A 24,115-nucleotide genomic window follows, 5' to 3' on the forward strand; every position below is an offset into this window, starting at 1 on the left:
TGAAAACTGGCCTTTTTTAGTCCTGTGGGCACTGCTGAGTTTTCCAAATTTGCTGACATATTGAGTACAGCATTTTAACAGCATCATCTTTTAGGATTTGAAATAGCTCAGCTGAAATTCCATCATCTCTACTAGCTTTGTTTGTAGTGGTGTTTCTTAAGGCCCACTTGACTTCACACTCCAAGATGTCTGTGAGTGATCACACCATAGTGGTTTTCCAGGTCATTAAGATCTTTTTTGTATAGTTCTTCTGTATATTTTTGCCACCTCTTCTTAATATCTTCTGCTTCTGTTAGGTCCATACTGTTTCTGTCCTTTATTGTGCCCATCTTTGCATGAAATGTTCCTTTGGTATCTCTAATTTTTTTTGAAGAGATCTCTAGTCTTTCCCATTCTATTGTTTTCCTTATTTCTTTGCATTGATCACTGAGGAAGGCTTTCTTATCTCTCCTTGCTATTCTTTGGAACTCTGCATTCAGATGGGTTTATCTTTCCTTTTCTCCTTTGCCTTTCACTTCTTTTCTTTTCTCAGCTATTTGTAAGGCCTCCTCAGACAACCATTTTGCCTTTTTGGATTTCTTTTTCTTGGGGATGGTTTTGATCATTGCCTCTTATACAATGGTACGAACCTCTATCCATAATTCTTCAGGCACTGTGTCTATCAGATCTAATCCTTTGAGTCTACTTGTCACTTCTACTGTATAATTGTAAGGGGTTTCATGTAGGTCCTACCTGAATGGCCTAGTGGTTTTCCCTACTTTCTTCAATTTAAGTCTGAATTTGGCAATAAGGAGTTCATGATCTGAGCCACAGTCAGCTCCTGGTCTTGTTTTTGCTGACTGTATAGAGCTTCTCCATCTTTGGCTGCAATGAATATAATCAATCTGATTTAAGTATTGACCATCTGATGATGTCCATGTGTAGCATCCTCTCTTGTGTTTTTGGAAGAGAGTACCATGATGGCTGCTAGATGGCAAGTATTCTCCTTCCTGAGTTTCTTTAGGGCTCACCAGTTCACGGTAAGCTGTGGCTACAATGGCTGGTGATTGTGACATCCTTGTTTACTGATATGGCAGGAAATATTCCATTTCTCATTTGTAACTAGGAAGTAACTGAGGCCTGGATGGGTAAGCAGCCATGCAAGGGTTCCTTGAAAATTGCTGGGGAAGCCCGTGTTCTCCCATTAGACCCCAGCAGAGGGCTACATACCAGACTTCACGCCAGGGAGCTGCTCTGTGTGGCCCCCTCCCCTTCTTTTGGGTGCCACGACATTGAAATTGGTTCTATCCAAGTTTTCCCGATGTGGCTGAAGAATGTCACCTGCCATATCAGTAGACAAAAGATATTGCAGCCATCACGCTAGCACCCACTGCATTTTTTGACCTGTGACTGTACGTCCTTCAGGGATTCAGGATGAGGAAAAGCAGGATGCTGGCCCTAGACGGCTAAGGTGCACATCAAAGGAACAATTTCAAGGAGCCCAGACTGTTGCATCTTCCCATACATAGAATAAGTGCTGAATTCATGAACTTGAGATGTCTGGTTTTTCTTTAAGTAACAGTAACTTTGTTAATATTTTCACTACCTGGATTTTTTTGCAAAAACTCCTATATATTCTGGCTCCTCTCTGACCTGTTTGGAGCCATCCCTAAGAGCAGTCTGAGAGGCTGTCTTCCAGGGTAAGTCCTCAGCAAGTCCACCAAGTAAAATATAATTCTCAATTTTTTTAGGTGTGCAGTTTTGTTTTTTTTTTTAAGTTGACATCTGACCCCAGGACTTGGAAAAGGGGCAGTTCTGGGTCTTTGTGTAGCGGGTAGGAGACCCTCTCTAACCACAGGAGTCTTTGTGGGGAGGACACTTGTCCAGGCTTCTTAGCTGAGCCAAGGAGAATGGAGGTGGGGTGCCAGCCCTTTCCAAAATGAAATTTTACTCCTCACTCCCAAAGCCCTCCGGGAGGGCTCATCTTTGGGTCTATTTGACCTTGGTCCCCCCCTTTCTACTCATTTCCATCCTGAAGAAATCAAATGAGCTAAACTTCAGGGAGGGCTTGGGACTTCCCTGGTGGTTCCGGGAACCCTTTGCTTCCGATTCAGGGGGCACAGGTTTGATCCCTGGTCAAGAAACCAAGATCCCACATGACAAGCAGAGTGGTCAAGAGATTTAAAGGTGGGGAGAGGGGCCGGTGCTTGAAGAGGATAAGGAAAATTGAGAAAGGAGCCTGATGTAGGTCTGGGTGAGGAGGGGGCTAAGGGGGTAGCTCCCTAGCATGCTTGATAATCCCTCCGGGGCTGGAATGTTCCCAATGAACCTACAGCAGGAGTTTGATACCCAGTTATCAATGCATCTGTTCAAACAACCAAAGGTTAAGGGACCAGCTAGGTTCCAAGCTACCTTCGGCTTTGGATGACTCGGGGCTGTTTGAGCAGAGGTTCTCAAACTGCCAGGAACTTCAGAAGGGCCAGATAAAGCTCGGGTAGCTGGGTCCTGCGCCCGAGTTTCTGAGGCAGCAGGTCTGGGTGCGGGCCGAGAATCTGCATTTCCCGCAAGCTCCTAGGGATGCTGTTGGTGCGGGGCGCACCTAGAGTGCCTTTGGGAGAATACAGCTGAGGGTGAGGGGAGCAGCGACCTCGGGAGGCGCCGGTGCGGAAGTGCGCCACCCGTTCGGTTTCGGTTTCCCTTCCGATCCAGCAGCCCTGAAAACTTTCTGAGTTTCGTTTCTCCGGGGCTTGGTAGGAGATGAAGGACGGGGAGGCGGGGCAGAGAGCTAGGGGCGGCGTTAGCGCTGAATAAAGCCGAGGAGGGTGAGCGCTGGGAGCCTGCCGGTCTCTGCGCTGGGGACGGGTAAGTGTAGCGCTCCTGGGTCTGGGCACCCTCCGCGGGTTGGGGCATTTGGGCGTTGGCTGGGAGTTGAGCGCTCTGGGGTACCGGTATTGCGCAGACTAGGAGAAGGCGATAGCACCCCACTCCAGTACTCCTGCCTGGAAAATCCCACGGACGGAGGAGCCTGGTAGGCTGCAGTCCATGGGGTCTCGAAAAGTCGGACACGACAGAAGCGACTTAGCACCAGCAGCAGCAGTAATAGTAAGAATGAAAATGATTAATAGTGATGGCAACCCAGTATTCTTGCCTGGAGAATGCCATGAACAGAGGAACCTGGTGGGCTGCAGTCCATGGGGTCTCAAAGAGTCGGACACGACTGAAACGACTTAGCACGCAATAGTGATGATGACATGATGATGATAATGCAGTATTGGCTGGGTTCAGAGCATACTTGATTCTGCTTTCCCACCGACACGCGGCTAAGGCTTTTGAGTTACGCGTCAAAAAACAAGCACTGGCGACTTTTCTGCCGGAAGAAATAGGAAGGTGGAGCAGAGCAGGTAAAGAGGGTCTCCGAGGGAGCTAAGGAGTGCAAGCCAAACAACTCTACGCCGGGGGCTGGGCGGTATCCTTGGAAGCGCAACGACCCAGGGATCTTCCCCAATCTCGCTGAAAAGAGGGATGTTGTAGCCGAGGGTCTCCGCGGACAGGTTTTGCCTGAGGGAGCTTCCCTTTAGAAAGCCGGGGCTGGCCGGAGATGGGGCATGCGCAGAAGTGCCCTGCGCGGAGGACCGGTCACCCAGGGGATGGAGAGCTGCTTCCAGCAGCTGTGCAGCGGGATGCGATGGTGTGGGGCCGGCGCAGTTAGTTTTCCGGGTGGAGCGAGGTAGGACAGTACTGGTGGCTGGCCGAAAGCCCAGGCATTGCTGAGACCTGCAACACGCGGAGCAGCCGGGGGTGGCATTCGCGGAATTAATAAGTCAAATTTTAAATCAAGTTTTTGTTGGACTTAGGGAAGTAAGAGGGGATGTGTTGATTTTTTCTTTATTGTAGTCATTCACAGGCGGCTGGGTCAGAATGCTTCTTGTGAGCTGAAAAAGTGTTTTAATTTTACATCCTGCCTTGGGGGCCATTGTGTTTAAGCTGTAGGGAACATCCCTTTAATGATTAACTTGTGGCAAAAGCAATAGTGTTGCAGGAAGCGGGACCCCTTCCAGGGCCCGAAACTGAGCCCTTATCTAACACTCGGAAATGGATTGTCCAAGGAGACACACACATGTGCTGACAAAGCAAGAGATTTTATTGGGAAAGGGCACCCGGGTGGAGAGCAGGAGGGTAAGGGAACCCAGGAGAACAGCTCCGCCAAGTGGCTCGCAGTCTTGGATTTTATGGTGATGGGGTTAGTTTCCAGGTTGTCTTTAGCCAATCATTCTGACTCAGGGTCCTCCCTGGTGGTGCACACCTTATTCAGCCAAGATGGATGCCAGCGAGAAGGATTCTGGGAGGTGGCTGGACATGTGGTGTCTCCTGACTTTTCCCAAACTCTTTCTGTTGGTGGTGACTTATTAGTTCCCTTTTCTTACCAAGACCTCCTGTCATAAAACAACTGATGCAAATGGTTACCGTGGTGCCTGGCCAGCGTGGGCAGTTTCAGTCAGTGTGCGTCCCCTAATAGTGGAATATAAAGGGAAAAGTTAAAGAAACAGATCTAATACAGTGTCAGATTTGTTACTCCCTATTACAATCATAAACAATTTAAATGTCAGTGAGTTTTTGGAAGGCGAAACACTTCCATGAGAAAAAGCAAATATAAGTTCTTAAAGGATTACCTGGACTGAATTATTTGGGCTGTTCAGTTCGACAAGCGCAGCCAGGTGCTGAATGTGACGAGTAAGTAAAACACTGATTTTTATTACGGAGATGGCCTTGCCCCAGAGATCCAAATTGATTTTCAAAGACTATCTGAGATAGGTACAGATATTTAAGATGTACAGACAAAACTCACAAGACTTGGTTTTCAAGGGAATGTCACTTTATGAAACAAAGAGAGAGACTTTTTTGTTCTCAAAGCACCCATGGTCATTGAGTGCTAGCCCTGGGGATCAATGATGCCACATGACTGGGCACAGTAAGGTCAGCTGAGGTTGTGGTCTTTAACCTGGGGCCCCAGCTCCAGCCTAGGAGCCCCTGGGCACACGAAATCATGGGGATGTGTGGTGGTTAAGAAATAAATTGCCAGATTCCATAAGTATTCTTTAAAGTTGATCCCCTTTCAAAATCCCCTTCCGCTATACAGTGAACACAATCCATCCCTCCCCCACCCTTTTTTTTTAAGCAAGCTTGCGCTTTCAACTTGCCCTTTCAATGTGGATCCAAAATCCGCATAGGCCTTGGGGGAGGGTCCCTAGAGAATATACAAGAAGAGCATCAGGAAAAAAAAGTGTTGATTCAGTACACAGACAGCAAGTCTCTCTGCTTTATCCTTCAACCTTAGAATTTAAATATTTAAGGTTTACAAAAGGACTCAGGGAACTGTGAACTTCCTTCAAAGCACATCCCCTCTGCATCTTCACCATTCTCAGCAATGGAATGTATGGCGATGAGCACTGACATGTATTGTGTTCATTGGGTTTTGGTCTAATTTGTATGTTTTGCCTGATTCCAAGGCGGTGTTGGAGCAGAGCTCTGCATTTCTACCAACTAGTCAGCACTACATTGTCAAGTAAAAGGAAGGTATATTGAGGTAAGTGCTTTATACTTTTTATAACATTTATTTCAAGTCCTAGGAGAAATATATTTTCATTTACTTTTATCCAAGATTATTACATAAATCTTAATATTTAGAAGCTTATGGTCCCAGAAAAAAAATTACAAATTTTTAACATATAGTCCAGTGGTTAGGGCTCAACACTTTCATTGCGGGGACCTGAGTTCAAGCCCTGGTCAGGGAACTAAGATCATGCAAGCTATGCTATATATATATATATATATATATATATATGTAAAATGTTTGGGTATTATCAAATATTTAGAATCCCTCATCTACATTGGAAAGAGTCTTACAGTAATTTTATTTTTAAACGTAAATTTTAAAATGCATTAGAAATTTCATTCTTTGTTGCTATTTAAATTTATGGTGAAAAAAATTTTTGATGTTCACCCTATAATCATGATTGGAAATACAGAGTTTTTAAAAAGCTTTTGGCATCCAGAAGCATGTCTTTGAAGACCACTGAGCTGGGATGGAGCATATCTTCATCTGACATTTGGTTCCTTGGAGTTCTCCTGTCATTTCTTTCTGATCTCCCACTCAGTCCCAGTGTGTCTTATGGTGGGTTTGGTTCCATGATTGAATGTACCCAGCTCCTGAATTGTGTTAATCCTGATGTGCTTGATTTATGCTGAACTGATAAAGGAAGAAGATGGTTCATTCTGACTTGGATATCAAAGAACCTAATTCACCTGAATCCAGTCTAAATGGAAGTGATGATGTGGTGAGGGAACATGAAACTGTAAGTTGATGCCTGAAAACCGCTGTCCATGTGGACATGAACTGTGTTCACTTGTGGGCTGCCCATTGATAACAGCGATGCCATTGGTGCCCAGGGATGCTCGCTTCCTCATCTCTCCAGGGGCTATATGTGGATGCAAAGATGTAATTCATTCTGCTTGGGCCCTTCTCGCAGCCAAAGGACTTCCCTGGTGGCTCAGACAGTAAAGCGTCTGTCTACAATGCGGGAGACCCGGGTTCAAGCCCTGGGTCGGGAAGATCCCCTGGAGAAGGAAATGGCAATCCACTCTAGTACTGTTGCCTGGAAAATCCCATGGACAGAGGAGCCTGGTAAGCTACAGTCTATGGGGTCGCAAAGAATCGGACATGACTGAGAGACTTCACTTTTCTTACAGCCAAAAGCCATTAGTGTTTTGCCTTAGCTGATCTTGAAAGTGAAAGTGTTAGTCACTCAGTCATGTCTGTCTGTGACCCCATGGACTGTAACCTGCCAGACTCCTCTGTCCATGGGATTCTCCAGGCAAGAATACTGGAGTGGGTAGCCATTCCTTTCTCTAGGGGATCTTCCCAACCAAGGCGTCAAACCAGGGTCTCCTGTATTGCAGGAGGATTCTTTACCATCTCAGCCACCTGGTTGGGGTGTAATTTTGGTCTGGAAAATCCAGGCAAGAGGCCAATGGGCTGGTGTAAGAATTGGGCCCAGGCACTGGGCCCAAGGAGCCCTGTGAGATCACATGCCCACATCATAGTTCGGTCTCGAGCTCAAACCTCCTAAGTGTCATTGTGATATCTCCGACAGTGAAGCCATGTGGTGTCTTTTCTCCCAGGAATGAGACATATTTTTGGTGGGAACCAAACTTGGCTTCTCGAATCAGTTTGACCTAAATTTGATTCCACTGCTGACAACGTGCAGCTGTAAGATCTTGAATGGTTACTCCTCCCTTTAGAAGCTTGGTTTTCCATTTCTAAAATGAAAATAATAAGAGTATTTACTTTGTGCAGCTGTTGAGAGGAGGAGTATTTACTTTGTGCAGCTGTTGGTGAAGCTGAAACTCCAGTACTTTGGCCACCTCATGTGAAGAGTTGACTCATTGGAAAAGACTCTGATGCTGGGAGCGATGGGGGGCAGGAGGAGAAGAGGACGACAGAGGATGAGATGTCTGGATGGCATCACTGACTCGATGGACGTGAGTCTGAGTGAACTCCGGGAGTTGGTGATGAACAGGGAGGCCTGGCATGCTGCAAATCATGGGGTCGCAAAGAGTCGGACACAACTGAGCAACTGAACTGAACTGAACTGAGAGGAGGTAGAGGCTGGGCACTTAGAAAGAGCTCTGTTTATTGCTGTCATATGTTTTAAAGCAATGGATCTTCAGCCTCTTTTCAATTGACTCCATTTTAATCATCCGTGGTCAACAATATTTTAAACAATATTATAAACTACACCAAAGGACACAGAAAAATAAGAAATTCACCCATCTTTCCAGCACCATGATATAACTGTTGGCTCTTGCCTGGCTGTAACTGGCAAGGTATAGGGCAGTAGGAACTCATAATGCTCACACCCACGTGTTTGAATGTTGTTGTTGTTGTTATTCAGTTGCTAAGTTGTGTCCTACTACTGGACTGTAGCATGCCAGGCTCCTCTGTCTTCCATCTCCCAGAGTTAAATTTATGTGCATTGAGTCGGTGCATGCTATCTAACCATCTCATCCTCTGCCAAGCTCTTCTCCTTTAGCCTTCAGTCTTTCCCAGCATCAGAATCTTTTCCAGTGGGTTGACTCTTCGTATCAGGTGAGTGTAGCTTGGCCTTTCTGGCCAGGTTGAACAAGGTGTATCTTATGACCCAGAAATTCCACTTCTAGATATTGACCTTGGTTCTCAGAGTATGATCCCCAGAGAAGCAACATTAATCTCTCTGGGGAAGTTTGAAATGCAAACTATCACCCTCGCACACCCTTCCCCAGACCTAGTGAACTAGAAATTTCAGGGGTGTGACCTACCATCTGTGTTTCTACAAGACTTCTAGGTGATTTTTCTTTGTGCTGAGGTTTGAGATGCATTTTGCCATGTTTGTACAGCATTTTTTATAAGCAAAACCAGAAATAACACAAGTGTCCATGAGTAGTGGAATGCATACATAGATTGTGGTATGCAGTAGAATTCCACACAGAAGTGAAAAGTAATGAGCTAGACTTCCAGGTATCATGATGGCTGGGTCTAAAAAACAATGGTGTGGCTGGTGGCTCTATGGTTCGGGCTAACACTTTAACTGCCATAGGTTGGATTCAATCTGTGGTTGGGGAACTAAGGTCCCCTGGAAGCCACACGGCATGGCCCCCAAAAAATAAATAAATAACAATAAATAGACTGTGGTGAATCCCCTAGAATCAGGTCACAGAAGAAATATACTGTATCATTCCATTTATATAAAGATCCAGGCCACCATAAGCCATGTATTTTTTAGGGAAAGATGGGTGGGTGGTACAACGAATGAAGAGCAAGGACATCGTTTTCATAAACCTGGAAATAGAGGGACCCTCTAGAGGTAAAGGGGTTTTAGGAGGAAGGTGCCTGGGGAGGGGTGGACAAAGTGTCTCAAGTACTGGGAATATGTGTTTTCTTAACCCAGGTGGTTGGCACATGCATTTTGGCTAATTACTGTTCATGTTTTATAAACTCTTGGGAATGGGTGATATAAAGAAATGAAAACAAAAAGAACCCATAGTGAAAGAAAGTGAAGTCGCTCAGTCATGTACGACTCCTTGCGACCCCATGGGCTATAGCCTACCAGGCTCCTCTGTCCATGGGATTTTCCAGGCAATAGTCCTGGAGTGGATTGACATTTCCTTCTCCAGGGGATCATCCCAACCCAGGGACCAAACCCGGGTCTCCCGCATTGTAGACAGATGCTTTACCGTCTGAGCCACCAGGGAAGTCAACAACCCGTAAGGAGGGCTAAAATAAGCCACTGATGAGTAGGAAGGTACAGCCAGGTATGTGCATAGCCCCCACAAGGTTTTCCCTGGGGATTCAAGCTCCAAATCTTTCTTAAGTGAGAAAATTCACACAGGACACTTGTTTAAAAATGGGAAGATTTTATTCAAGACTATTGCAGTAGAGGAGAGAGCTTGAACTTAGTGTGGATACAAGGACAAGTGGACAGGATAGAGGAGAGGAGAAGGAATTGCCAAGAGTAATTTGGGAAGGGTAAAGGGAGGTGAGGAATTGATGTTTTTGAAGTGTGTTGCTGGAGAAGACTCTTGAGAGTCCCTTGGACTGCAAGGAGATCAAACCAATCAACCCTAAAGAAAATTGGTTACCACAGCTTTAATAATAATTATGGAAATCAGGTCATGTTAACCCTCCAACTCTTTTGTTTTTCAAAGTCATTTGACTATTCTAGGAGTATTTAGACTCTTTAGATTTACTGTGATTGTTAATATAATTGGACTTGGAAAGATCATTTTGCTATTTGTTTTCCATTTGCCCTATTCTTCATTTCCTCTTTTTCTGCTTTCTTTTGAATTAACTAAGTTTTTTATGATTTCATTTTATCTCCTTTGTTGGTTTATTGAGTACAACTGTTTTAGGGAGTATATCATGTCTTTAATTTATCAAGTTTACCTTCAAGTACTAATATATTATTTCATATATAATATAAGAACCTTATGATAATATGTGTCCATTTGTCTCCTCCCAGCCTGCATGCCATTTTTGCATTGAGTTTTTATTTTATCAATATTTTAAGCCCCCACATTACATTGTTATCCTTTTGGAAATGGCCAATGTCTTTTAAAGATATCTGTGGCAACAAAGTGGATGTTAAGAACAGAAAGGTTAAGGCAAAGTCAGTTGTCTTCCACTGAAAGAAGAATCTTCAGTACTATCACATTTCTGCCAAAGTAACTACAGCTTTGAAAAGCCCTTCCTCTGGCTTCCTAGAAAACTGATTGGAGACCCTAACTTGGAGTTTGTTGCCATGCCTGCTCTTGCCCTGCCAGAGGTGGTCATGGACCCAGCCTTGGCAGCACGGTATGAGCACAATTTAGAGGTTGCTCAGACAACTGCTCTCCCGGATGAAGATGATGACCTGTGAGAAAGCGAAGCTGGGGCCCAGCGTCGGAAGGCTAGTTTTATAGGCGACTGTCCTGTGATGTCAATGCTGCAGCGTGTTTGCCACTTTATTACATAGCTAAGCAGAACGTGTGCTTAATCTTTGGATGCTGAAGGAGATGGATGGGCTTTGGAGTGAATGTGGCACTTTAAAAAAAAAAATACCTTCTGTTTTTGGACCGGCATATTTAGGGGTTTTGGAACACAGTTGTTTCCTCCTTGAGTTTCAAATATAAGACTGCTATAGTCACATGACAATATTGAGAGGTGGAATCTTATTTGTTACTGTCATTTCCATTCCTTTTCCTTTAGAATCAGAATAAAGTTGTATTTCAAATATCTAAAATAAATAAAAAGATATTTAAGTAATAAAAAAGTATAGTAGTTACCATTTCTGGTGTAAATTCCTTGGTGTAGATTAAAATGTCCATTCCATATCATTTTCCTTTGGCTTGAAGGGCATCCTAAACATTTCCTGTAATGCAGGTCTGCTAGTGATGAATTCATTCATTTTTGTACATCCTGAAAAGTCCTTACTCACTTTCTTATTTTAAAAGATTTTTTTTTCTGAGTAGAAAATTTTAGGTTGATGATTTTTCTCAGTACTTTAACAAAGCTGCTACACTGTCTTCTCATTTGCATAGTTTCTACTGAGAAATATGCTATAAATCTCATGTTTATTCTTCTGTACATAACATGTCATTTTCTGGCTGGCATTCTGTCATTATCACTGATTTTGACCAATTTGACTATAGTGTGCCTTGATATAGTTACTTTATGTTTCCTTTGCTCTGGGCTCATTGAGCTTTGGGGATCTTTGGGTTAATAGTTTTCACCAAGTTTGAGGACATTTATTTCTTCAAATATTTATTTCTGTTTTACCCTCATTCTCTAGATTGGGGAGCTTTAATCACCTGTATACATTAGGATGATTGAAGTTGTCCATCTTTGATGGAACGTGACCTGCAGGTTATGATAGAGATCTCCCATTCTGCTTCTTCCAGGAGTCCAAGAGCAACCTGTACAGCCAATATGAGGAAAAGGTACGGCCCTGCATTGACCTCATCGACTCCCTGCGGGCCCTGGGCGTGGAGCAGGACCTGGCCCTGCCCGCCATCGCCGTTATCGGGGACCAGAGCTCGGGCAAGAGCTCCGTGCTGGAGGCCCTGTCTGGGGTCGCCCTCCCCAGGGGCAGTGGTAAGCACTTGGCTTCTGCGTTGGTTAGCTCAGGCTGCAGTTACAGAGCACCTCAGACTTGGGCTTAAACAATAGAAGTTTACTTCTCAAAATTTGGGAGGCTAGAAGCCCAAGATCAAGGTATTACCAGGGTTGGTTTCTCCTGAGGCCTGTGTCCTCCGCTCACAGATGACTGTCTTCTCCTTGTGTCTTCTGGGGGATGGTGGAGGATGTTTGCCGAAGTCTGGGGTTTCCCAATGCAGTGTACCAATTGGGCTGATGGAAAACACTGGGGTGAAGCAAGAGATCTAAAGTAGGGGATTTCAAGTCAAACTCCATCTGAAATGTACATTCTAGATGCACATTCGTGAGTCACCCCAGATAGCATGCCTCAGAGAGTCAAAGGGTGAGAACAGGGAGTTTGCAGTTTTAGGAGCCTCCCGGATGATTATATACAAATTTAAGAACCACTGGTCTAAGACCACCATATAGGACTGTTAGCAGCAGAGTATAGACCTGATGAGTAGTGGTTTCCTAGGTATTGTTACAAGATGTCCTCTTGTGCTGAGGCTGAAAAAACTTGGGAATGAAGACCAGTGGAAAGGCAAAGTCAGCTTCCTGGACAAAGAGATTGAGATTTCAGATGCTTCACAGGTGGAAAAGGAAATCAGTGAAGGTAAGTGTCCCATATTTGTTCTTCATGCCTATTTGGATATCTGGTCAAAGAGGTGAAATAGATGGGGTCTGCCTGTCACTGTTCCCACTCTCCCCTTTCTAGGCCTGTTCTGGTCCCTCAGGAACCTTCCCTTCCCTCCATCAGGCCCCCAGCTCTCTTGTATTTTCTCTTTTTTTTACTGTCATTAAGACCAGTGCTTTGGACAGAATCTGACCTCAGTAATTTATTACTTAGTATGTAAGTATGTATCTGAGCATAATGTGAATTTTGAAGCTTGTCTTCAAATATGGAGTATTTGTCCTTTATTCAAAGGCCTTTCCACTCCACAGATCTGATGTCAGGGTGTGGGGCCAAGGAACACCTTCACCTGTTAACCAGCTTTCCAAAATGCTGACTGGACCATCACTGAATCCTGTTCAGAACAGGAAGTCTTTTTCTTCTAAGAGTGGGATGCATGTGCTTGAATAATCCCAGTTTAGAATAATATATGGCAGGTCTCAGTAAATGCACACCACAGAGATTACTTTATCAATTTGAAACATCTGAAAAGAGAAAATTAACGCTTAATGTCGGAGAAGGCAATGGCACCCCACTACTCCAGTACTCTTGCCTGGAAAATCCCATGGACGGAGGAGCCTGGTAGGCTGCAGTCCATGGGGTTGCTAAGAGTCAGACAGGACTGAGCGGCCTCACTTTCACTTCTCACTTTCATGCATTGGAGAAGGAAATGGCAACCCACTCCAGTGTTCTTGCCTGGAGAATCCCAGGGATGGGGGAGCCTGGTGGGCTGCCGTCTCTGGGGTCGCACAGAGTTGGACACAACTGAAGCGACTTAGCAGCAGCAGCAATGCTTAACGTCAGAGATAAGATCAGTCGCTCAGTTGTGTCCGACTCTTTGCGACCTCATGAATCCCAGCACGCCAGGCCTCCCTGTCCATCACCAACTCCCGGAGTTCACTGAGACTCACGTCCATCGAGTCAGTGATGCCATCCAGCCATCTCATCCTCTGTCGTCCCCTTCTCCTCCTGCCCCCAATCCCTCCCAGCATCAGAGTCTTTTTGAATGAGTCAACTCTTCACATGAGGTGGCCAAAGTACTGGAGTTTCAGCTTTAGCATCATTCCTTCCAAAGAAATCCCAGGGCTGATCTCCTTCAGAATGGACCAGTTGCATCTCCTTGCAGTCCAAGGGACTCTCAAGAGTCTTCTCCAACACCACAGTTCAAAAGCATCAATTCTTCGGCATTCAGCCTTCTTCACAGTCCAACTCTCACATGCATACATGACCACAGGAAAAACCATAGCCTTGACTAGATGGACCTTTGTTGGCAAAGTAATGTCTCTGCTTTTGAATATGCTGTCTAGTTTGGTCATAACTTTCCTTCCAAGGAGTAAGCGTCTTTTAATTTCATGGCTGCAGTCACCATCTGCAGTGATTTTGGAGCCCAGAAAAATAAAGTCTGACACTGTTTCCACTGTTTCCCCATCTATTTCCCATGTAGATAGGGACAAAGTAGTGATACACTTAGTTGCTGCTGAGTGTGAGTGAGATGAGTAAGCAATTTTCCCTTATTGACTTTAATTTCTTCCTAGTGTGTCACATAATTAAGTTCTAGTAATTTGGGGAAGATGCAAAAATGGTATGAACTGATATCCAGCAGTAGGAAAGAATGGATTTGACTCTATAAAAGTGGAAGCACTAACTACCATTTATTGGCTGTTGTGTAAAAATTAACTAATGTTATCATGAAGATGTCATTGTGTGTTTGTTGGGATTAGGTTGCCTGCAGAAAATGCAGGATTAGTGTGTATCAGTTAGTCCTTGGTGTGTAACAAAACAATCTCAAAACCTAATGGCTTGGAACAGTTTATTTCCTGTGATTCAAAGGATCAGCTGGGCAGTTCTTTTCCTCTAGGATGATTTGGCTGGGGCCAACAGTCTAGGATGACCTCGGGTACCAACCCAATCCTCAACTGGAATGACCAGACCTTCCCATGGTCTGACAGTGGCCTGTCCCCCCCAGGTGACTGGGTTGGGTTCTTTAACATGTTGGTAGAAGGCTTCCAAGTACCAAGAGACCTGAGTTCGAAGCTCTGATGTGTAAGCACCTTTCAGTGTCTACTGGAATACATTTTGTGACAACCTGTTACCCAAAGAAATTAATGCACTCAGGCCCACTTTCAAGAAGCAAACTCTCTTGATGGGAGAAGTGGCATTCTTTCTATAAAGCAGCATTCATATGGAGATGGGAAGGAGTATAGAAGCCATTTGTGCAAGCAAGTTACTAACACAGTGGTTTAAACAATGTCAGTTTTATGTCTCTCAAAGCTGATGTAAGGGTTCCAAGGTTATGAACCCAGACTCCTGTCTCATTCCTACACTCTGTGTGGCCTCTGCTCCCAAGGCCCCCTCATCATTTAGTCAAGTGCCCATTCCTGCCAGCTAGTCATTGGCAAAGGACCTATCCCTGTCTTAAGCATATTTCTGGAAGTTGCACATAGCATCTTCACATCTATCCCATGGGCCAGACAATTTTATATGATCACATCTCTGGGAAATGGATTTGGTGGGGTGGGGGGCAGAATTAGCAGATTGTGCTACATATAACATTGTTACTATTATTTCCTTCTACATTCTTGACCAATATAAAGCATACCAAAAAGACATTCTGGATGTATAAAGTAGTCAAGTGGTATTAGCTAAAAGTTTGATGAAATAAATTCTTATCTTGAAATTTTTATTATTATGGAGGAAGAGACAGAATTAATCTCTTAATGGAATATCAACAGCTAATGCTCAGCTTGCCTGAAACAAGCATGTACCACCACCCATAACTTTCCAGGTCATGTTTTAGGAGTCACCATTTATTTTTATTTGTTTTCATTTTACCTCTTTGTTAAGTTCCTAGTGTATCAATGGGAGGAATTTAGGTGTGGCACCAGGAAGAACTTACCTGCTCTGCCAGGTTAAGACTGGTTCAGATGGATGTCACCTACAGAGGTGTTCTCGCTAGTTCTTTCTGCAGACTATTCTGGCCACTGGCAATGCAAATACGGGATTATCCTTTGACGTCCTTTTTTGTTTCGGAGAAATGAATCTGCTCCAAATATGCCTTACCGTTGAATCACAGCAGGTGGGCGTTGCCTTCAGAAGATTCACTGTAATGAGATATTCCATCCCAAGCTCTATTCCGTTTTTCTTTCTCCTCTTCTCTAGCCCAGATTGCCATCGCTGGGGAAGGCACGGGGATCAGTCATGAGCTGATTAGTCTGGAGGTCAGCTCCCCTCACGTCCCAGATCTGACCCTGATAGACCTTCCTGGCATCACCAGGGTTGCTGTGGGCAACCAGCCACCCGACATTGAATATCAGGTGAAACTTCAGGCTCCATCCTGGCCCAGGTCTTGTGGGGGGAGGGACTGCATTAGAGCATCAGTGAGTCTAGGACCAAGCTTGAGGAGTGGGTATGGGGAGGTGGGGAATTTGGAGCATGCATTGGTCAAAATTACTCCACCAAGTTGGATGGAAGCTTCTATGGGAAGAGGCAAAGTTGGGAAGGCATTTTATTTGTGTTTTATGCAGTGACTCATTTTTGGTTATAGTTACACTCTATGCCATATCTAAATTGGCATGCATTAGGAAGGGGTTTTATGTGGGAAGAAGGAGCATTAAGAGCAAATATAATGATATTCCTGTATCAGTGAATCTCACCCTGTGGATTAAAGATTTAGGGAATATCAAGCAATTCTTTTGACATCTTATTTTTCATTGTGACCTTCAGATTTGAGGTCTTGGGAGATGACTCACGAGTTAAAACCTCATAGTGTTCCCTCAGAAAATGTAGTTTTTCTGACTTGTGTTGTCAGCTCATTTCTGTGTTTGCTTCTTGGAAGAAATACCTCTGGGACTTGGAAGGCCAGAAGCAAGTACAAGGTCAGGACCTGTCTCAACTCTCAGACCCTCTAATTTTCTTACAGATCAAGTCTCTCATCAGAAAGTATATCCTTAGGCAGGAGACCATCAACTTGGTGGTGGTCCCTGCTAACGTGGACATCGCTACCACAGAGGCGCTGCGCATGGCTCAGGAGGTGGACCCCCAAGGAGATAGGACCATAGGTAAGAAGAATGAAATTGTTAGTCACTCAGTCATGTCTGACTTTTTGTGGCCCCATGGACTGTAGCTCTCCTAGCTTCGATGTCCTTGGGATTTCCGAGGCAAGAATACTGGAGTGGATTGCCATTCCCTTCTCCAGAGGATCTTCCTGACCCAGGGACTGAACTCGTGTGTCCTCCATCTCCTGCATTGCAGGCAGATTCTTTATTGTCTGAGCCACCAGGGAAGAATGTAAAAATCGTAGGTGGCTTGACAGTGGAGCAGCATCCCTTAAATCCAGTGGGTGTTTCTTGGCACACATGAGTGGGGGCCTACACCCAGCAGATGAGAACCATTCAAGAACCATTGAGGCCAGATGACTCTTGGGCCACAATTGACTCTAGTTGGCCATGGGTTGACCCATAATCCTTATCTATCTGCTTATAAGAGGCGTAGTGGGTTCAGGGGTGGGGCAAAATCAGAAAGCAGTTGTATCAGTTGACAATGCATTTTATGTAGAATAACCCATGTGTCCCAGAGAGATGAAGGGATACACAGGATGTGAGGTATCCATACAGTGGGACAGTTCTGTGCTATGCTTAGTCGCTCAGTCATGTCTGACTCTTTGAGATCCCATGGGCTATAGCCCGCCAGGCTCCTCTGTCCATGGTGATTCTCCAGGCAAGAATACTGGAGTGTGTTGCCATGCCCTCCTCCAGGGGACTCCTCCCAACCCAGGTCGAACCCAGGTATCCCATATTGCAGGTGGATTCTTTACCATCTGAACCACCAGGGAATCCCAATAATACTGGAGTGGGTAACCTATCCCTTTGCCAGGTGATCTTCCCAACCCAGGAATCAAACCAGAGTCTCCTGCATTGCAGGCAGATTCTTTACCAGCTGAGCTACCAAGGAAGCCCACAGTGGGATAGTTCAGTTGAGTTCAGTCACTCAATCGTGTCCGACTCTTTGCGACCCCATGAACCGCAGGACGCCAGGCCTCTCTGTCCATCACCAACTCCCGGAGTTCACTCAAACTCATGTCCATCGAGTCAGTGATGCCATCCAGCCATCTCATCCTCTGTCGTCCCCTTCTCCTCCTACCCCAATCCCTCCCAGCATCAGAGTCTTTTTGAATGAGTCAACTCTTTGCATGAGATGGCCAAAGTACTAGAGTTTCAGCTTTAGCATCATTCCTTCCAAAGAACACCGAGGGCTGATTTCCTTTAGAATGGACTGATTGGATCTCCTTGCAGTCCAAGGGACTCTCAAGAGTCTTCTCCAACACCATAGTTGAAAAGCATCAATTCTTCGGTGCTCAGCTTTCTTCACAATCCAACTCTCGCATCCATACATGACCACTGGAAAAACCATAGCCTTGACTATACGGATCTTTGTTGGCAAAGTAATGTCTCTGCTTTTGAATATGCTATCTAGGTTGGTCATAACTTTCCTTCCAAGGAGTAAGCGTCTTTTAATTTTGTGGCTGAAGTCAACATCTGCAGTGAGCCCAGAAAAATAAAGTCTGACACTGTTTCCACTGTTTCCCCATCTATTTCCCTTGAAGTGATGGGACCAGATGCCACGATCTTCGTTTTCTGAATGTTGAGCTTTAAGCCAACTTTTTCACTCTCCACTTTCACTTTCATCAAGAGGCTTTTTAGTTCCTCTTCACTTTCTGCCATAAGGGTGGTGTCATCTGCATATCTGAGGTTATTGATATTTCTCCCGGCAATCTTGATTCCAGCTTGTGCTTCTTCCAGCCCAGCATTTCTCAGGATGTACTCTGCATATAAGTTAAATAAGCAGGGTGACAATATACAGCCTTGACATACTCCTTTTCCTATTTAGAACCAGTCTGTTGTTCCATGTCCAGTTCTAACTGTTGCTTCCTGACCTGCATATAGGTTTCTCAAGAGACAGGTCAGATGGTCTGGTATTCCCATCTCTTTCAGAATTTTCCACAGTTTATTGTGATCCACACAGTCAAAGGCTTTGGCATAGTCAATAAAGCAGAAATAGAGGTTTTTCTGGAACTCTCTTGCTTTTTCGATGATCCACTGGAAGTTGGCCATTTGATCTCTGGTTCCTCTGCCTTTTCTAAAACCAGCTGGAACATCTGGAAGTTCACAGTTCACGTATTGCTGAAGCCTGGCTTGGAGAATTTTGAGCATTACTTTACTAGTGTGTGAGATGAGTGCAACTGTGTGGTAGTTTGAGCATTCTTTGGTATTGCCTTTCTTTGGGATTGGAATGAAAATTGACCTCTTCTAGTCCTGTGGCCACTGCTGAGTTTTCCAAATTTGCTGGCATATTGAGTGCAGCACTTTCACAGCATCATCTTTCAGGATTTGAACTAGCTCAACTGGAATTCCATCACCTCCACTAGCTTTGTTCATAGTGATGCTTTCTAAGGCCCACTTGACTTCACATTCCAGGATGTCTGGCTCTAGGTGAGTGATCATACCATCATGATTATCTTGGGATAGTGGGATAGTATCCAACCTTAAAAAGGAGGGACATTCTGACATCTGCCACAATGAGGATGAACCTTGAAGACACTGTGCTCAATGACATAAGCCAGTGCCAAAGGACAAATACTGCATGACCTCATTCATATGAGGGACCTAGTGTGGTCAGATTCATAGACAGGAAGTCAAGTGGGGGAAGGGAGAAATAGGAGTTAGTGTTTGGCAGTTACAGAGTCTCAGCTGGGGAAGATGAAAAGGTTTTGAAGATGAATATTGGTCAAGGTTGCCCAACAACATGAAAGTGTTTCATGCACCTGAAATGTGCATGTAAAAATGGTTAAAATGTTATGTTTGAAAAAATGCATTTGGCTGTAAATAGCAGAGAGCCTGAGGACAGTGGCTGAAACAAACAGAAATTTATTTTCACACCTAACAAGAAGCCTGGGCAGAGGCTGCTCACCTGTGTACCAGTGATGCCATCAGTCCCTTCCACATTCTGCTCCACCATCCTTAGCTGCAGGTTCTCATTCTTTGCTTGTCCTGCTGCCCATCCTGCCTGGTATGAGAATCTCTCAGCCAGGGCTGTGGCTACAAGTGGGCACAGTAAACCTCAGAGTTAATCCTGGGCTGGACAACCGCACGGGGCCTCACATACGGATGGGTCCATGCGCAGGGCAGTGTTCTGATGCTGCCATCTTGCAATACTTGTTTAAACAGGAGTTCTGCATTTTCATTTTGCAGTGGGTCCTGCAAATGACCTAGCTGATCCTGGTCAGACCCTTATTTTCCCAAGTGTGAGCCAGGCCCCACCTGCACCAATATTAACTAAAGAATTTTTAGAAATGCAAGTCCCTTGATCCCACCGAATCTGCTGAATCAAAATCTCTGGAGTGGGGCCTTAAGATGGCTCCAATGCACAGGGAAGTTTGAGATCCATTGCATGAGAGTGAACTCCTTTGGTGAACAGGAGGAACGTAACAGGCCATTACACGCTGCTGTCTCCCTGGCATGAGAGCCAAGGTCTGGGTGAAGTGAACTTAAGGAGCACAGAGGGGCTGAGCCTCGCACCTTCACTAGGCAAGCTGCATTGTCTGCCCCAAGCAGCATGGGAGCAAGCCCAGGGCCAGGGGACCTCGCTCCCCAGGAGGGGAGCTGACCTTACTCCTCACCCTGCGAAGATGTGAACATTCTGTAACCAGAGTCTCTGGGTTGCAGGAATCTTGACAAAGCCCGATCTGGTGGACAAAGGCACGGAAGACAAGGTCGTGGACGTGGTAAGAAACCTGGTTTTCCACCTGAAGAAGGGCTACATGATCGTCAAGTGCCGCGGCCAGCAGGACATCAAGCATCGGATGAGCCTGGACAAGGCCCTGCAGAGAGAGCGGATATTCTTCGAGGATCACGCACATTTCAGGTATGTGCACGGAGCTTTCCCAGGGAGAACCGAAATTAAGGACCTCCTTCCTCACAGGAGAAACGCATGCTGTCCAAGGTTGGCTGTTGAGCGTATCCGTGTGTGTCTGTTCCTTTACTGTGGCCATGGGGAATCTGCCTGGAAGAGTAAAGGAGGGATTCACAAAGTAGGCAAAGAATAAATCTGAAACTTCAGAAGAAGGCGGAGACTTTTTGCAATAACTTGTTATAGTTCTGGAAACAGAATATAAATGTAAGTATAACAGGAGGGAAACAAAGTGGAAAACCCAGAAGTAGACTCAAGTACATACATTTGGTCTGTGATAAACGTGGCACTTCAAATTCCTGGGCTTCGTCAGTTTCATTATCAATTAGTGGCACTGAAATAATTATTTAATAGTTGGGAAAGATTAAATTTGTCCTTACTTAACATGGGATACCAAAATAAATATCAGTGGAAGTTTAAAATTAAGTACAAAGAAAATACCACTTCTCATAAGAAAATATAGGCGGAGAATTAATAATCCCAGGATAAAGGCCTTTCTAACCCTGATGCCAAAAATGAAATTTTTTAAAAAAAGGATGATACTGATAAATTGGTTATTTTGAAATAATGAGAAGGTGTAGAGTTGGTGGGAAAGGAGGGATGTGGGCTTGCATCTCTGCTGCCAATGGTGTGTGCTGAGATCACACAGGTGTCCCTAAGGCTGAGTTCCATTTCTAGGAATTCCACACAGGCAAGCAATCAGAGATGTGTTCAGTGATGTCCCCTAAAGCATGTTCAGCCCAGATTTGTTTTTAATTGTGAAGACTGTGGAATGTACATGTTGAAAATCATGGGATTTGTATGGACAAACTAGAATAAGAGATCACAGTGCTAGCAACCATTATAGGGCTGTGCCAAGGAGATGCCAATAAAAAGATTCTTATAAGATGTTGAGGAAAAAAAATGACACATTCACTGAGATCCCTTGTGTGTGCACATGTGTATGTGGGAGGAGACGCATGTCCTTTGTAAACATTATCATATTTGATGTTCCCAGAAGCCTGCAGAGACACATAATTCAGAAGAGATCCCTGCAGTCCTGTGTTCATAGGAGCATTATTCACAATAGCTAAAAAAAAACATGGAAGCAAGCTGAGTGACCACTGATAGATAAACACAATGTTTATCCAAAATGGATTAAAAAAATTCTATCCACACAGTGGAATAAAATTTGGCCTTAGAAAGGAAGAAAATTCTAGCACCTGCTATAACACGGCTGTACCTTGAGGGCACTATGCTCAGTGAAATAAGCCAGTCATGAAAAGACAAGCACTGTATAATTCCTCTTATACAAGGTCCCTAAAGGGGTAAATTCATAGAGACAGGACCTGGGGGAGGGGGTGGGGAGATGCTTAATGGGGACAGAGTTTCAGGTGGGGAAGATGCGCTGTTTCTGGAGGTAGATGGTGGTGATGGTCACACATCAATGTAATTGTACTTAATGCCACTGAATGTGTGCCTACAGGCTTCCCAAGTGGCACTCCCCACTTGTGAGTAAAGAACTGACTTGCCAATGCAGGAGATGCAGGTTTGATCCCTGGGTCAGGAAGATCCCCTGAAGGAGGGCATGGCAACCCACTCTAGTATTCCTGCCTGGAGAATCCCATGGACAGAGGAGCCCGGTTGGGCTACCTTCCATGGGGTCACAAAGAGTCAGATATAACTGAAGTGACTTAGCTCACACATGTGCACTTACAAATTATTAAAGTGGTGAATTTTATGTATATTTTCCCACAATTAAAAATTCGACAGGTACAGAAGCTGAAACTTAGGTATGAGTGTACTCTTGCAAAGACGTGTGTGAACTCATGTTCCCTGGCTGCCCTTCATCCTAAAAAGTCCTTTAACATGTGGAAAACTGTGTAGTAGCTCACTCTACAAACACATATTTGGAAAGAGTGAGAGGAGGGCTTGATCTCCTTCCCCACGCAGCTCATGGTTTAAGTTGTCATTTTGGAGAAGGGTGGGTCCCCCAGTTCAGGCTTCATCCATGCACCTGTGTAAATATCTGTCAATATATTTTCATGAAGCCCAGTACCAATATGCACTGTGTATACAGAAGGGTATGTGCATGTTATGGAAACATATCTCTAGGTGATATGTGAATTTTTATAAAGACCATTTGTAGTCAGGTGTCATAAGACACATTTAATATATCAGCTGGAAGGGATCATTCTATACCATTTTCGAAATATGCAACATTACAAAAATTCAGTCATGATTCTGTGTGATCCAGTTGCAGGACATGCCATCCAGTGGGAAGTAACTGCACTTACTTTGGCTTTCCCGAGCGACAGAGAGCCAACCTGCGTTTTCTGGCTAGACCCAGGTGGACATGAATGTTGTCTTCTCTTGCAGGGACCTTCTGGAGGAAGGGAAGGCCACTATCCCCTGCCTGGCAGAAAGACTGACCAGTGAACTCATCATGCACATTTGTGTAAGTGCACGCAGAGCTGAACAGAGTCTTGCAAGTGCAAAGCTAAAGCATGTTGACACACACGGACCGCCTGGACATCTTGTTAAGATGTGGGCTCAGATTCAGGGGCTGTGGATGTGGCCTGGGATGCTCCCAGGGGGTATGGCTATTGCCTGTCAGAGGATCACATGTTGGGTGGGATGCTGATAAACTACCCACCCAGCTTAATTAAAAATGAGCTTCTTGCAAGCACTGGCCTAACCCTAGCCCTTCCCCATCGCCAACCACAGCTCATTCCCTCTTCATATTTATGTCTTTCTGTTGTTTTTCTCAGAAAACTCTGCCCCTGTTGGAAAATCAAATAAAGGAGACTCACCAGAGAATAACAGAGGAGTTACAGAAGTATGGCAAGGACATCCCAGAAGAAGAAAGTGAGAAAATGTTCTCTCTGATCGAGGTGAGGACTGCCAGTGGTGCCAAGCCGGGGAGTTGTGCATCACTGTCCACAGGGGTTCTGGGTGTCACGCTCATCTGTCTTCACTTCCCTAAAGCTGATCCAAATGCGTTCTGCCCACTTAGCACCAAAACGGGCCCGGAGTTAGAAGGTGGGCAGGGAGTGGTGGACCACCCCATGCATGCTATTGGCTCTTCCTCAAGTGCGTTCCCTCACTGGGGACCCCCCCAGGCTGTGAGGGGAGTTTGGGGTTGTCTGCTGCCTAAGCTTCTTCTCTCCTGTCCTCCCACCTGGCCTGAGAGACAGCAAAGAGGGACTCACCCATGCACACGACTGCCAAACTCCCTTGCTCTGTTTAGAATATCTCTGCTGATTCTTTTTTTTCTTCTTGGCAGAAAATTGATACATTTAATAAAGAGATCATCTCAACAATAGAAGGGGAGGAATTCGTGGAGCAGTATGACTCCCGACTGTTTACCAAAGTACGAACTGAGTTCTGCAAATGGAGTGCTGTGGTTGAGAAAAATTTCGAAGAAGGTGAGTCTGAGGCACCACGGTAAACACGTCAAGTTGAGCTGAGTCCAAGGCTGGGGGAGGTGGGTGATGACGGTGGTCAAGGACGGTCAGAGTAAGGACTTGGCAGCGTGAAAGCCACATGTGCTGTTTCAAGTCCCTGAACTCAGGCCAGCAAGCATAAGGTTCAGACTTCAGAGGACACCTGAGAGAAGATGCAGGTTCAATGGCCCATGCCAGTCATGACTCTTAGAAGACTCAGTTTTCCCTCAACAGGGAGCAGGTGACCTTTCCATGTATGTCGAGCCCTTTGTGTTCCCACTGGTGCTGCCCCTGAAATAATCCAGTGGGTAATCCACTGAGGCCTTGAAACCTGACATGTCCTGTAATGGATCTTATAGTCACTGTTTA

The 24,115-nt window shown here is 45.0% G+C and overlaps 1 protein-coding gene across 3 annotated transcripts in view; it reads left to right on the top strand.

The window, feature by feature from the left end:
* The first annotated feature begins 2,758 nt into the window (after nucleotides 1–2,758).
* Nucleotides 2,759–24,115, top strand: part of MX1 (MX dynamin like GTPase 1) — a 33,980-nt gene continuing 12,623 nt past the window's right edge. The window contains exons 1-11 of one of the 3 annotated variants that reach the window (XM_006076946.4): nucleotides 2,759–2,841; nucleotides 5,487–5,563; nucleotides 6,236–6,332; nucleotides 11,452–11,644; nucleotides 12,162–12,299; nucleotides 15,516–15,670; nucleotides 16,276–16,414; nucleotides 20,078–20,276; nucleotides 22,680–22,758; nucleotides 23,072–23,194; nucleotides 23,587–23,728. In XM_006076946.4, coding sequence (XP_006077008.1) covers nucleotides 6,243–6,332; nucleotides 11,452–11,644; nucleotides 12,162–12,299; nucleotides 15,516–15,670; nucleotides 16,276–16,414; nucleotides 20,078–20,276; nucleotides 22,680–22,758; nucleotides 23,072–23,194; nucleotides 23,587–23,728 — 1,258 coding nt within the window. In that variant the 5' untranslated portion in view covers nucleotides 2,759–2,841; nucleotides 5,487–5,563; nucleotides 6,236–6,242. 3 annotated transcript variants of the gene reach the window in all.

Source organism: Bubalus bubalis, chromosome 1 (assembly GCF_019923935.1).
Source record: "Bubalus bubalis isolate 160015118507 breed Murrah chromosome 1, NDDB_SH_1, whole genome shotgun sequence".
In the NCBI taxonomy this organism is placed as follows: Eukaryota; Metazoa; Chordata; class Mammalia; order Artiodactyla; family Bovidae; genus Bubalus; species Bubalus bubalis.